At 36.8% G+C, this 15,989-nt stretch overlaps 1 protein-coding gene across 7 annotated transcripts in view; it reads left to right on the top strand.

Annotated features, from left to right (window-relative positions):
• The window catches only part of LOC125255161 (protocadherin-15-like), a 265,679-nt gene that overhangs the window by 170,630 nt on the left and 79,060 nt on the right, over window positions 1–15,989 (top strand). For all 7 annotated transcript variants that reach the window (XR_007181843.1, XM_048170191.1, XM_048170190.1 and 4 more), the window contains 2 exons: window positions 6,653–6,958; window positions 11,403–11,630. Coding sequence is in view for 6 of the 7 variants with exons in the window: in XM_048170191.1 (XP_048026148.1) it covers window positions 6,653–6,958; window positions 11,403–11,630 (534 nt within the window). In the remaining variant the exon portion in view is untranslated. The remainder of the gene's footprint in view (window positions 1–6,652; window positions 6,959–11,402; window positions 11,631–15,989) is intronic.

The raw sequence follows: 15,989 nt of genomic DNA, 5'->3' as shown, positions 1-15,989 counted from the left end.
CTTCTGATCGGCGAAACAATAGTAACATGTCTATTGTCTAGGGCCGACACAGAGACAGATGAGATATGTAAGAACACACATTTCAGTGTGGTACTCCATAAAAAAAATAAAAAATAGTGACGCTAATTACAAATTTGCATTCTTTATCACCTCCTACTGTGTTTTTACAAGACAAGCATCACAACACACACCCAAACACAAGCAAGCATCATGTGGCATTTCTGCTGTGCCCTATATTCAAGTTTAATTAACTTTCGATTGATTACTGAGAAGATGAATGTTTTCATTACCAGCTTTTGCTTACCTTAGCATGTGATAAAGAATCCACAGGAAGTTCTGCCATCTCCTTAATGCTATCTTTATTTCGTGTTTGTTTTCCATACCATTTTGTCTGCCCTTTTTCGGAGGGCAACTAACCTAAATGTTCTCAAATAACCAAAATAATGGCATTCATTTAGTGCAGCAGAAGAAAGAAAAATATTTCTTAACATTAAAGACACCATAGCTAACTGCTGTGTTTTGCTGTGTGAATGTATGTATGTTTTAGGACTGTCAAAAACTAACAATTTTATTGTCACATATATATATATATATATATATATATATATATATATATATATATATATATATATTTTTTTTTTTTTTTTTTTTTTTTTTTTTGATAACAGCTTGCATTCTTGCTGGCATTGTTTTTATGTAGTTTTCCACAGTCTCTGTTGTTATTGACTTACAAATATTTAGTCTACAAATAAGACTTGCTTTTGATGAAACTTTTGTGTGATCTATCTTTGAATTTTTAATCACATTGAACATTTAATCCATTAAATCCCAACAATCCCAACACAGTTAGAAACACTACTGTGACTAAAGAGCTTACACATTTTTGTTTCATTACAGGAAAAAAAAAAAAAAAAAAAAAAAAATAATATATATATATATATATATATATATATATATATATATATATATATATAAATGTTTTTTTTTTTTTTTGGTAATCACCAGGGGTCTCATTTATAAAACTGTGCATAGGATCCCTACTAAAATTGTACGTACGCGCAAAAGCTAGGTTCTGCGTATGCACAAAAAAAATTTATAAAACCATGCGTACGCAAGAACCTGCGCGCACATCCATTTATAAATCCCAGTCAGCAGAAGATTGTGCGTACGTGCATCTCCACCCTGTCTCCTCCCCGAAATCACCATATATGGAGCTTATGACGCCTAGTTTTACTATGCATAACCTCATCTGCATATCATTTCCATACACGTTCCCATCCACGTGACATCCACGCCATCAAAGGTACAAGACAATGGAAAATATTAGATATGGATTATAAATGCCATTTGTGCCACATTATATTGATAAAGATCATCCAATATCCTCTTTATGTTTTAGAATAAATATATCAAAATATCGATAAAAACAAAATTATATAAAATACTTAAGATAAAGGTTTTAGAATAGAGTTGATTCATTCATTTCCACTGGCCAAATAGTATTTTAATAGTTTTAAACAATTCAAATCAAATTTATACAGTTTTGCTGATAAGGTGAACACATCTTTTTAGGAAGTTTATAGGCTATTTTTAGTGGAAACAGATCGGCCTACTTATTTATTGCAGTCGTCTGATCTCGGCGCGTCACTGACAAAGTATTTTAAAAAGAAAACATGCAAATCTTACCGTTTTCCTCATATTATATCCTTCAAATGGTAATTGTTTGAAGATCCTTCACACGACATCAACACCTTATTATTGGACCTATTCAAACTGGACAACGGACCGTTCGACCAGCAGTGTCTTCCATAATATCGAAGTTAAGTGTGCATTGATCATCGTTCTCGCTAAAATATTTTGTCATACCATCTGCAGTTTAGTTTAAAGAGGAATTATTGTGCTCCCAGCGCTCCTCGCTGTCATTAAAACAGCGTGTCACAGGAAAAGTGATCTAAAGTAGCACATCTACTATCTGAATTCATATCACTTTTGTTTAACTTCTGCGTAATGTAATTTCAGTGCTTATCGGCAATAGTGAAGTGTAATATTAATGTAAATGTTTATCAAATGAAAACGTGTTTCCACGCGAGTTTAAATAATTCTTTTATTTATTTAAACTGTTATTGTGGACATGAACTGTATTTATGATTATGACTCAGAATGAGGATTTAAAGTGGTTTTCCTTCATCTGCCGTCAGTCCCTCAGCTCACCATCAGTGTCGCCAAACTGCTCTGTCTCCAAAATGTTCGTACGCACGGCTCAAAGTTTGCTTAAAGGTGCGCACATTCTCCCGTCAAGTTTATTTTTATAGATCACAACCTTTGCGTGGGAACTGGCGTGCGCACGTTTCACGCGGAACTGGCGTTTTGTGCGTACGCACGCTTTATAAATGAGACCCCAGTACTGTTAGTTTAGGGCAGCTGTGGCACAAACCTTACATTGGTGCTGGTGGTCTAATACATTTGTTAAGCACTTTATATAACTTTTGGTAATCTGTTATTCCCTAAGTTATCAATTTCAGCTTACTATTTAGAAAACTGCAACAGAATTGCACTTGATTTTGAATGTCAGCTTTGTGAAAATCGAGAATGCTTATTCTGCAGAGATATAGATGTATAATTTCATGCAAATGTGTTGGATATGCGCACAGATAATGATAAACATTTACTTTTATGCAAAAAAAAATGCATCAGTGACTCAAAAGTTCCTATATCAAATTATAATAAAGCCTGTTTCTGAAAACATTTGCTGAGCCACAGGTGTATAAAACACGGTAAATGATCTTCTCTGTTCACAATTGCACACCTGCAAAACATACGCTAATGGTGCCATTGTGTTTCTTAATACATCATCTTCTGAGCAATGGTTAATGGAACATTATATGTGAAACCAGCTGATTTGTGGTTTACTTACATTTGTCTCTGCATATTTAACTGGGATTGGAGAAAGTATTTTAATGCTGAAAACATAACAGTAGTTTTATATATCAGTCATTATATAAAACTATACCTATGAAAGTGGCAGCTACTGTAGCTGATTTGATCTTTCCAATTACCAGAAAAAGTGTCTTATTTGGTTGACACTAGCTTCCTTTTAGAAATTGAAGAAACAGGTCAACTTTTCACTTTCACTGTTACTTTTGACAAGCGTGGTGGGCTTTAGAGAACTTACTGTCACCACCACTTCAATTACTACATGCTAAATCTTTTATCTCAAAACATTTATCTCTCATAATTCTATATGAAACACCTCAAATAGTAGAACACATCTCTGTAACACATGAATGGAGGAAAAATTAAAAGGAACATTTGAAGCAGGCATTGAAGCTTACATCCTTTCACTAATACATAGTGTAGAGCCTGATTTTTCTGATTCTGTTCCTTTATACATGAAAAATGTGGCTCTTCAAAGATTGTCTATCAAAGGGTCGAGTCTGTCATTGACTGCGCCATCGCCTACTTGGCCTCCACTGGGTTTCAACTTTGCCGGTAGTAAATGAGTTTGGGTCCGACCCTTTGGCGAAGGACAGTGCTCTCTCTATCTATGTCTGTAAAATTTATTGCAGCCGGTCTTTGAGCGCTTTGTTGAAGTCTTATCAGAAACAAAAGCACTTTGCCTGAGTGTCAATGAGGTGCTTTCTTGCACAAGTGCTGAACGGATAAGAAGCAGATAACACAGTTGGGAGTTTGTTTGATGGCATTTTTAAGACTTGTCTAAATGGAGAAACTTGAGAGGCCACAGAGGGGAAGAGACACTTTATTGATGGTCCATTTGTCATGGACCGTGTCATTCCATATGACTTTCTTTCTACCATGAAACACAAAAGGAGAGTTTTTGAACAAAATCTGGCTTTTCCATATAATAATAATAGTGAATTTTATAGTAAAAGATTATAAAGAATTCGCTGTTGAAGGACTTCGACAAACAGTGGTAGGGACTACAACGAGCTTCTTCCCAGGTTGGTGACATCACTAACACTAACATCACTAACCCTGCCCCCAGGAACACACATCAAAGGGGGCAAGGCCATGTTGGGCTGCTTTAGAGAAGAGGAAGAGTTGCTGTTGTAGTGTTGTTGACATGCCGTCATTTTACGCCGGACTGCTTCACAAATGAATGTCAATTCAATGCTGGATTTGCACAAAAGTTTAACATGACGGCACATGCTAGTTGATGAGTTGAATCAACTCCATAGCAACTACATACATTTATCCACTAACCATTCAGAAACGTCCAGTTGTATTCTAAAACTTCTCTCCATCAGTGTTCGACTCCGGTTTGAACAATGTAAGGCTGAACACCGTTGCTGACAATCCTCATTTTGACAGCGTGATATTCTCCAGCTTTGTTGTTGTTGAGCAATCAAAGCGTGAGCTGTTAAAACTCCGCCCTCTTCTGGAAAGGGGGCCAGGAGCAGCAGCTCATTTGCATTTTAAGGGACACACAAAAAACAGCGTGCTTTTGCTCACACCCAAATTGGTTCAAATTTGACAATAATTTTAAATTTGACTATAATAAATGATCTGTGGGGTATTTTGAGCTGTAACTTCACAGACACATTCTGGGCACACCAGAGATTTATATTACACCTTGTAAAAGGGGCATTATAGGTCCCCTGTAATTAAAATGTGCTGTTCCTCATTATTTTGAACTGAAGAAATAGTCACCCACTCTGGGACGTGATAGCAGTGTCCGATTTGTGAACAGGCTGATTCTTTTCAATTAACCTGTTAAAATGGTTTGCAAATCGCACTGAATGATTCAATGATTGATTCATTAATTGGAACGATCCAGTTGCATCTGTTATTGTCTGAACGGTCTTACGTAAAAACTTAACATAATGTTAAAATAATGCAAATTAATGCTTACGCATCTTCCCCGCTGGCGTTGCAGTTTCAAATGATATAAAACTATGTTTGCATAGCGTTCATCTTAGAATGTTAACACATTTTACCCACTGCGACATCTGTTTATAATACTTAAGTAAATTAATCAAGTACTTTTGTACTTTAACTCAAGTAAAATTAAAAAGAATTACTTAATACTAGAGTGATATTTTATTAGGGATTCTGTACTTTTACTCAAGTACTTGATTTGTGTACTTTGTCCACCACTGCATGAGAGTGAATATATGACAAGTTTCATTTTTGGGTGAACTATTCCTTTACCGTTATGATTTAGTATGATTTTTATTGGTGTCTGTGAACTGAGTGGGGATAATTGCCATGAGAATGTCAAACAACAACGCCGTGCACCTGTCTGCACCACTGCAGGGAGTCACAAATCTTGCTGGTGTTTTTGTTGATTGTCTCATCACCCCGCTGATGAAGCAGGTGTCTCTAGGGGTGTGTGTGGTTCAGTGACTCCGCGTGGTGACGTGTTGAAATTATAAACTAAGGTTATGTTTTCACAGCCATATGGACAGGTTATTTGTCTCTGTGTGTGGCAAGAATCCCACAGTCAAGGAAAACCTGAAAATATGAGAGAATTTTAAAAGTATAATGTAAAACTACGGGAATTTTTGCAACACTTTACTGTAAGGAATCAAATAATCAAAAAATTATGTTGGGTATCATTTATCAAGAACTTACAATGAATTGATCTAATATTCTATTGCTCATTGCTAATTCAAGTTTATTTGTAATATTAACTGTTACTTAATAATATAATTCAACTATTTTTTTGTTAATAATTTTAACTTTTAATGTACTTAACATGAAATGTTAATGTGTACTAGTAATAACGTAGTAATAACATAATAAAATACTGTAATAATTTTGTTCAATGTTAGTTCATGATACCGAATGCATTATTTTTCCAAATTCAACCAGAAGTGTCACCAAGACTTCTATAGTAGAAAAATCTAAAACTTATTACAGTTCAAAAGATTGTGGTCAGTAAGATTTAAAATAAAACTACTTCAGCATGGAGGCCTTAAATTGATCAAAAGTGACAATGCAACTTTATAATGTTACAGAAGATTTCATTTTTTTTTTTTTTTTTTTTTTTTTTTTTTTTAATGCTGTTCTTTTGAACTTTTTATTCAGTGAAAAATCTTGAAAAAAAATATATCAATATGTAATACATATAATGGTTTCCACAAAAATTCTGCGCCAAACATGTATAGCCTTATATATATATTGTGGCGGGAGGAGCAAACAACAGACACAGTGGGTGTGGCGTCAGGCCTCGGAGAGGCTTTTATTTAGCAGAAATAAACAGAAAACTTTCAAAAAAGAAAATAAAGTGTCCAAATAAACAGGGGACCTGGTGTCCTCGTCGTGCCAGGGAAACATGAAGGAAGGGTAGTGAGCAGATAGAATGAGTCCAGGTAAGGGGTGGGGTCCGGCGGCCACACGCGCTTGCCCTCAAACTTGTGAACAGTAGTGAATATATGAATATATTTTGAAAAAGTATACTGTATATTTTCACAGCAGTCTCTATATAAAGATCCCTAAAAGAAAGAACCCTAATCCAATAATCATGAACAACTGGAAAAGTTACAGAAGTTCCAATCAGTTAAAAATTAAATGTCACAAGCACATATGAGTGTGATGACCAGGTATCCACATTAATTTTATGTGTAGTGTATGTCTTCTTTTACATGTGGTAAATGTGTGTATGTGTGTGTGTGTGTGTGTCCTCATCCAGGCCACTGATCTGGACCTGGGCATTAACGGGCAGGTCCGTTACCGACTGGTCAGTCACACAGATCTCTTCAGGATCAGCACTGATGGCAGCATCTTCACAGCTGTTCCTCTGGATCGTGAGGAGAGGGCTCAGTATGATTTGGTTGTGCAGGCTTCGGATGGGGCCAAGGACCCTCGCCGAACCACCATTACACTCTCCATCAAAGTGCTGGACGTGGATGACAACAGCCCAGTCTTCTCGCAGCCTGCCTATCACGTCACACTGCCAGAAAACAGCCCAGTGGGCATGGTCATCCTCAATATCAGTGTAAGTTACACACAGGCAAACACACACAGGCACACACACACAAACACTGCACATGCATATTCAACACATCAAACACGGCCAGATCAAAAACATGACTCCATGAAATTAGCCTCGGGAAAACATTTCTTTGTTAATGTTTTGTCTTAACATGACAAGCCAGACATGTTTTACATTTGTAAAGGTGTTCTTGGTTGGAAGTTAATTTATTTGGAATATGTAGCTTGTTAACTTGACTTCCTGAGGGACCTTTAGGAAGAAAAAAAATATTACGTATATACGTTTGTAGCTTGTCAACAACACTATCTTAGACCAATTTTTATGCTGGTGCAGGTGGGTTTATTGCTAGTTAGTGCTAGTTTTGACCTGGTTTACCAGCAAACCCTTGTAAAATAAAAAAGTACATCATACTTTTAAATATAATACTTATGGAAATAAAATACTTTAAAATAATATACACTGCGTTCCAAATTATTATGCAATTGACATATCAGTAAGATTTCAGTAGAATAAACATTCAGATTTTAGTTTTTCTAAGAAAATGATTGTTTGTTTATTTATCCATGTCTTTTTAGATAACTGGTATCAAGACAAAATAATTTGCCAGATCTATGGAAACCCTACTTAGAGGTTGTTCCACATTATTAAGCAAGTCACAGTTCTCATGCAATATGGGGAGGAAGAAAGATCTTTCTGAAGATGAAAAGCATGAAATGGTCCAATGTTGTGCAAAAGGCATGAAAACAACTAATATTGTGTGAAACTGAATGGAGATTATCAAATTATCATAAGATTTGTGAGTGATTTAGAGCACAGCAGAACTCGGTCAGATAAAGGCTTATTAATTAAAATTCCTATCAAAACAATTAATTGTATTAAAAGGGCAGCTATAAAAAAAAAGCCAGTGTTGAGCAGCAAACAGGTATTTGAAGCTGCTGGTGTCTCTGGAGTCTTGAGAGCCTCACTATGCAGGCTGGCAGTTGTGCGTAAAGATACATTTTGGACACCACTAACCAAACCTAACAAAGAGAAACATTTACAGTGGTTGTAGAAATACATTTTCAAACAGTTTTATTGCTGTGGTGTTTTTTTGCAGCATGGGATAGTGCATAGTGCATTGTACAAATAGTGCATTGTACTATGCACTATCCTCCTTTTTATACCATAGCTGAAAATGGCCAGTTATGAGCTCCACATATCTTGCAAAAGTAATTTTAATACCCTCCATCTCACTTCCCAGTATTCCAGCCCAAATCATCACCCACCAGCTCCTTGCTGACGTTGCAGTCTTGTTGGAACGTGGTGGCCATTCACCATCTATCCAGAAATCCATCCATTTAGACCATCCATTGTAGTACGGCATTAGTCAGTGAATAAAACTATTTAAAAATGAGTCTTCATGTATTTCTAAACCCACTGTAAATGTTTCTCTTTGTGAGGTTTGGTTTGGAGTGGCTGAAATGCATCTTTACGCACAACTGCCAGCCTGCATGGAGAGCTTCTTGATAGCAGCTTCAAATACCTGTTTGCTGCTCAACACTGGCTTTTTTTATAGCTGCCCTTTTAATACAATTACATTTTTTGACAGGAACTTTCCTCAGTAAGCCTTTATCTGACCGAGTTCTGCTGTGCTCTAAATCACTCACAAATCTTATGATAATTTGATAATCTCCATTCAGTTTCACACAATATTAGTTGTTTTCATGCCTTTTGCACAACATTGCACCATTTCATCCTTTTCATCTTCAGAAAGATCTTTCTTCCTCCCCATATTGCATGAGAACTGTGACTTGCTTAATAATGTGGAACAACCTCTAAGTAGGGTTTCCATAGATCTGGCAAATTATTTTGTCTGAGATTGATACCAGTTATCTAAAAAGACATGGATAAATAAACGAACAAACACTTTCTTAGAAAAACTAAAATCTGAATGTTTATTGTACAGAAATCTTACTGATTTGTCTCTTGCATAATAATTTGGAACGCAGTGTATTTAAGTGCTAACTGAATGGGATGTTGTCGGACATTCAATTGAATGCTAACTGCAATTAAGTGAAAATTTTATAGTTTAAAGTTCTTTTTTGATCCTCTTAAGTAGAACATAAGTGCATCTTTATATGTATTTTTGTAATAAAAATGATTTATGGTAAACTGAAATTTCTTTAGTGTAATTTCTATTGAAACTTATATGTCATGTTTTTAAATAGATTCGTAACTATATATTTGTAATAATGAAGTTGCAAATTAGTACTTTAAAGCTTATCAACTTTAACATAGGCATAATTTACAGGTGGGACATGTCCCCACCACTTTTTGCCAGGGTCAATATTGTCCCCACCACTTTTTGAAACATCTCGCGGCACGGATGTACTAATACAAAACAAAACATCTTTAGTAGATTAGCAATTTGTTCGTTTGTGTTAAATAATAGGCGATCTGGCGCTGGGATGTGTTGTTTTTGTTTGGAGTGCATATTTCCTCTGTTATAAGTGGTGCAAACAGTGTTTTCTTGGCGCTCGTGCACACTGCGCAGTCTTCACACGAATGCTTAAATCTATCGCTGTTGTGGCCGGAGACTTATTTGTTCCGGTGAAATCACTAAACAAAATGCACATAAACGTGTCCCTGCTCTTGATATACAATCACTGATGAACATCTTTGGTTTTAATGAGAAAAAAAAATAAATAAATAAAAAATAAAAAATAAATAAATAACACGAGGGCGGATTAGAACCCAGAATCTCTGGCACGCTGAACAAAAATTCCACCACTATCCATCAGGACAAACTAATACTCTCTGCGGATCAAATTATTTATTGGCTAATGTAAATACTCTTGAGACTAATAATATATTGTATTATAGTAGATGGAAGGACTAAACTATCATATTAAACATGAGGTCTATGTTAATAAATTTTGTTTATTTATTATTGTAATGATACAATTACTATACACCCCCCCCCCCCCCACACACACACACACACACACTCCTGTCCCACCTACCTTTTAAAACAAAGTTACGCCACTGACTTAAAATAAAATAACACAACAGTTTATTATTTAAAATTATCATCAAGTTCTTTAATGTGTTTTAGCACTGTAAAAGAGGTAACCTGCAATTGTTACCTTAAAAAGCTAGTTTTTGTTACTTGATTTAATGCATAAAAAAATATTTTGTTTGGTGTAAATTAACGTACTTGGGTTGATTCAGCAATATTAAATAATATTTGAATAAAACCAGTTAATTCAGATGTTATCTTTTTAGGGTTACTATTTTTTGTTAATTAACACATCAAAATAAGTGTACTTTAAAGCAGTGGTTCTCAACTGGTTTGGCCATGGGACCCACATTTTCCCATAGTCATTAAGCCGCGACCCAATTTTTTTTAGGAATTTGACCTGCAGTCCCAAACTAGTTTTTGTTAATACAATAAAGTTAGTAAGTTGGATTGAGCCACCACAGTCATTTAAAAATATACAAAATAGCACAATGTGAAGTCCCATTTAGGGGTTACGGAAACCATGTTACCATGGTAACTTTTGGTAAATATGTAATACTAACATGAACTGTTAATGAAACATATAGAAACTGTTCCTGATGAATAGAATGAACATCATACTTGCATGCAAATCCTTCCCAACTATCACACAACGTACCAGTTATGTAATTTATTGGTACTTTTTGGTAATTTCATGACTTACTAATTGACAACATAACTACGACCTTGCAAGTAATTTCTTTTGCACTTTATTTATTATGAAGTGATATACAGTGAGTGCCACCATATTTACGCGGGCCATTGAAGAGCACAGTATGAAGTCTGACAGGACAGGAAAGGAAATTTTTCTGATGAGAGAGACGTTTTTTGTAACAAGTTATGAAAATAAATGTTATAAATGCTTCATGGATTTCAATAGTTTTATGGTCTCTGCAGCCAACAAATCACCAATTTTCACTTTGAAAGTGTCACAAAACATGCAAGAAGCCTTGCGTTTTTCCAATAAGACTCAGTTGGATTATATGGTTAGTTGCATTTTATCATTTGCATTTAGCAGTGTTTTTCGCCGCTGTCTGTGACTCAATCAGAAAAGACCTGTTGCATATTTTTGCGGTGTCTACCCACCATTTGATAACCACTGTGTTACAGTGCGAGACCAGACACAATTTTGTCCTCAGAGCCTACACTCTGCCTCATATAAATATCCAAAGGCCTGTGTCCTCTGGGATGATGTTCAGTTTGACATGATGGTGAATTTGTGAGTTCCCGCTGCTCTGTGCCTGGCTGCTGGTTCTAATTTACTCATTGCTTCTGGGTCACTACAGGATTCGTTTCAATCATTAATGTAACCCTGTCATTTGGTTCATTCAGAAAAAGTTTAAGAGTTTAATTAATGCTGAGCGTAGAATTACTCATCCATGTTTTGATCTTAATGATTTTCTCACACAGGCACTGGACCCCGATCTGGATGCGAACGTCACATACCGTATCAGGACCGAGGAGGCCAGAGAGCTGTTTTCAGTGAACCCCCTCACTGGAGAGCTGATGGTGCTTCGCTCACTTGATTTTGAGAAACTCTTACCTAATGGGACGACACGCACCTTCATAGTGGAGGCTGTGGATGGCGGAAGTGGCAAAATGCCCCCGGGGTTGGCTTCTGTTACCGTCACTGTATTGGTAAGAGAGTCTCGATTATATCCCTCAATTCCCTGATTAATCTATAAGGCTAAACCAGTTAACCCTGGGTCATTCTAAACCCCAGGTAAACAGAATCTTGGATTATCTTGCTTCACATTTTCTCACACGGCTCATGATTTACCTTGCAGTGTATTTATATGCTGACATTTCACACTGCACATTCCTAAACCCTGGATTATTGTTCTTGTTTGTATATTTGCAGTGTCAGTGTCAATGATTGGATGAATGCAGCATGTGATATGTTTACATTAAGGCTTTAGCATTGCGCACCCTCATATTATGTATTGCATACTGTTGTTTATCCTTAATGGACTTTTAAGACTATGGGCCAGATTTACTAAACAGGGCAAATTAGTGAGAAAGCGCAATTCCAAAAAAGCACAGATGGGAGTGGAAAGTTCTGCGTGCAAATTAAAGAACACAGACGTAGCCAGACCATTTCCATAATGACCAACGCAATCTACCAAGAGCAGCACAAATTAGTGTCTAGTTTAAGACATGCTTTTTTGGGCGGTAAATAATGGCGCAAATACCATTAAATTGACTAGCGCAAACCTTAGTAAATCAGCTTGCATGATTCATTTAAATACTCTCCTCCCATAAATTTTGTGTCTGAAAGGGAAACTCCTACAAATGCATATGCAATAAGGTCAGCCGCAAAAATAACTGTCCACGCCTGTGCAGCACTAATTTTTTCACTGCGTGTCTTTAATAAATCCTGACAGTAGTTTTTAACGCCAAAAGAGGGTTTGTGCTGGCACAAGCTGTCAGTAAATCTGGCCCTATTAAGGTAATAATGAAATGGAAGTATATGACATGCTATCATTCATTCAAGTGCTATTAAACCATTCAAGTATGATAAGACGTAAAAAAAGAAGTCAAAAACTGGCACACTATCCGTGAAGTGGTTTCTGTGAACAAATACCTGAAACTCACACACAGAATGGTGCTTCAGACAGCGTGCCTGCACCGCATTGAGTTCTCTGTCACACTTGAACGAAAACAAAATGATGTCAAAATTCCCGTTTTGTTGAGTATCCTCGTAGGCACAGATTTAAATGAGTTAAAAAAGTGTTAAATGAACGTAAAATAGGATGTTGTTGGAGGGGATAGGTTAAGGGTATACTGTGAAAAGCCCATATCTGTATCCAACCAAACCACTTTAATCCTAATGTTCTAACCTGGCAAGCAAGGAGAGTCATACTGGTCTAAGCTGGTCTTTTCAGGGGATATCCCGAAACTGTGATTGCTCTCCATAGCCACTCCTAAGCCCTGTAGACACTGACAGCTAGAGACTGTGTTATGTCTGAAATGGTCCACAAGACCACTGTTGTGTAACTAGCTGATTTGTAAGGTCTCAGAAAATTAAGTTCTACACACTGGATGAATGTCAATTAGCTCCCACTGGAAATGCTGCTGTCGGTTAAGTGGGTGGAAGAGATTGTAGTGGTAGTATTTCTGTGATGGTTACTGTGACACCGTATTTGCCCAAGGGACCTGTGAATCATCTCTTAAGCTATCTTTCCATGACATACTATAAACAATAGCTGATGGACCAGAAGTCATTCAGTTTCCAAATAGAGTCAGCTGTGTGTAGTATAGGAGACCTTTTTGTCTTTTCCATAGTTTTGAGAACGTTTTAACATTCAAAGTAATTTAAGTCGTGGTCTTTATGCCATCACAAACTGTAAAGGTGCGGTCACATTTACCATTGTATAGTGAATTTTCACGGGCAAACTCCAGTCATTTCAATTGGAATCCACACAAACAGTAATTTTGTGTGAGGACAAATTTATAATGTTTTACATTATAATCACAAAAATCAAACTAGCCAATTTTAATAAAAGCATTGTACTTTTATACCATAAAATTTTGTTTTGCATTTTGTGTTGCATTACTTTTTTCCAACAAGTAGTAAAGCAGTAAGTGCTGCATTGCCTTTTTTTGCCACAATCTTTTCACAGACAGTATTTCAGTGAAGCGACTTGATGCAATAATCAAATGTGCTTTCCTAAATTGTCCTCTGAGTCATTTAACACATTTAGTGAATTTTAGTGTATCGCTTCATTCTGACAGTTCAAATGAATGAACAAGTTCACAAAAATAAATAAATAAATAAATAAGTAAAAATAAAATAAATCAGTGATTTAATGTCTTTTTGAAGTGAAGTGTTAGATTAATGCTGTTGTTAATCATTATGTTTAACTCTGTTATATTAATGGTGTTTTAGAGTGTGTTCACACGTGTCATGTTTGGTTCGATTAAGGGTGCTTTCACACTTGAGCGTTTGTTTCGGAACCTGGTGCATTTTCTCCCTTGGCTCGGTTTGTTTAGGCATATGTGAACACGGCAATCGCACTCGGATCCGCACTAAAACAGTCGCTCTGAGACTGCCTGAATGAGGTGGTCTCACCCCGATTGCAAACGAACTCTGGAGCGGTTCACTTGTGGTGTGAAAGAAACCAACGACCCAAACAATAGCATATTTCATAGTGGGAAATGTGTTATATAACATGGTGTTTTCATGTGTCTCGGCCATAGACTGTAAAAAAATATGGACGTAGTGTCCGTGACGTCACCCATAGATTTCTGAACAGCAGTTTTGACGCATAAATGAGGTCGCGGCCATCTTAGCTGCGCGTCACCGCACGTCACTCCCAGATAACTGAAAATGGGCAAAGAGGCGGGGAGGTGGTTTGAGCTGATGTGACTGGTTGCTGAAACCACGCCCGCCTAGCTCGACGTGACCATGTTAGCAAGCAAAGGAGCTATCTATCTAGATACTATCTAAATTATTAATGAAGATAAGATATAGATGCTCCAACACCAGTAATTTGTGTTGGGTGTGCAAATAACAACATGGAAAATCAAAATGGGACTTCATACCTTTATAATAGAGATCGCGAGATGAATCCAATCTGTGGCACTTGGGTAAAATATAAATGTCCATTGCAAAACAAAAAACAGTACTTTTTGTCCATGAAATATTGATATATTATCCATTGTTTGCATAACATTTCTTCTGAATGATCTGCTCTCTGTCATCGTTCTTCAAGAAATAATGCAATCTGAGCAGCGTTTATGTTGTAAAACTGTATACGATCATGTCTAACAAACAAATGAGCCTGTGTCCAAAGTATATTTTTTCAAAATAGTGCAGCAGTTTTAGTTATAATATCCAAGCAGTGCTGTCAGAGTTGTATATCCTCCTGGTATTGTCATTGTAGTAAATCTCACAAACAAAAGTTTTAGCCAGTGCCACGATCCAACAACGTGTGTTCTGTTTCTTCCGCATGCATGCACATCTACACAGACACACATCAGTCTCGAATATTATGCAGCAAGCCATATTTTATAATTGTATAAAATAATCGAGCACAAATAAGGCTGAGATGCCAAATTCAGCGGCCGGAATTAGCTGAGGTAAAGTGACGGCTCACAGACAGCAGCGGCATCTACCTGTCACTCAAGTGACCACGCCCTTAATTATGCAGAACTTTAAGGCTTAATATAATTTAAAAGAATGAGTTAGAAAAAAATTCACCCCCCTCACAGTTGTCTGAAGGGCAAAATAGCAGTATAGACCAAAACCACAATTGAACCAACTTGTAAACATGTTTTTTTCTGCTGTAAACTTGGCCAATTTAACATTGGACTCAATGAGATTCTGCTCTCTTTTGGAGCCTGTCCCTAGCGGCCAGTCGATGAATCGCAGTTTAAGTCACTTCCGTATTGGCTTCACGAAAGACTGGGGGAGGTTGCCGCTTGGTCTCGACACTGTTAGCCTACTAGACAGTGCTGGGACATACAGAGAGAGAGAGCTTGAATTAATATGAATGCAGTATATAATTTAACAGCTGGAATGACGGCTACATTCGAGTAGTGTTTGTGTGTGTCTCGACAGTACAAAAAAAGCCAATATGCTCATGAAGCGAACTTGTCAATCAATTTTTTTGTGGATGACGCTGAGAAAACTCTGACCAATAAGGGGACAATTGTACACGCATGTGACTTGCATGAGCACATTTTGGTTCACTTTGAAATATTACCTTGTGAAAGCAAACGGAACCAAGGAGAAAATGCAACATTGTAACAAATTTAGTCCCCGTTTCGGAACAAAGCAATCGATCTACAGGTGTGAAAACACCCTAAAACGAACCTTGGTGCGATTGCTCTGTTAGTGCGGTTCATTTGAACATGTGTGAACGCAGCCATCCGAAGTTTGAATGATATATGAATGCAACAACGGTCAAAGACATGTAAACAAACCAAAAACAGGAAGATGAGACCCTAAAAAGGACAGAATCCTCACGTATATCAGTTTTTCTCATCATAGTC

Source organism: Megalobrama amblycephala, linkage group LG20 (genome assembly GCF_018812025.1).
Source record: "Megalobrama amblycephala isolate DHTTF-2021 linkage group LG20, ASM1881202v1, whole genome shotgun sequence".
In the NCBI taxonomy this organism is placed as follows: domain Eukaryota; kingdom Metazoa; phylum Chordata; class Actinopteri; order Cypriniformes; family Xenocyprididae; genus Megalobrama; species Megalobrama amblycephala.
This window is presented reverse-complemented; position numbering and strand designations above follow the sequence as displayed.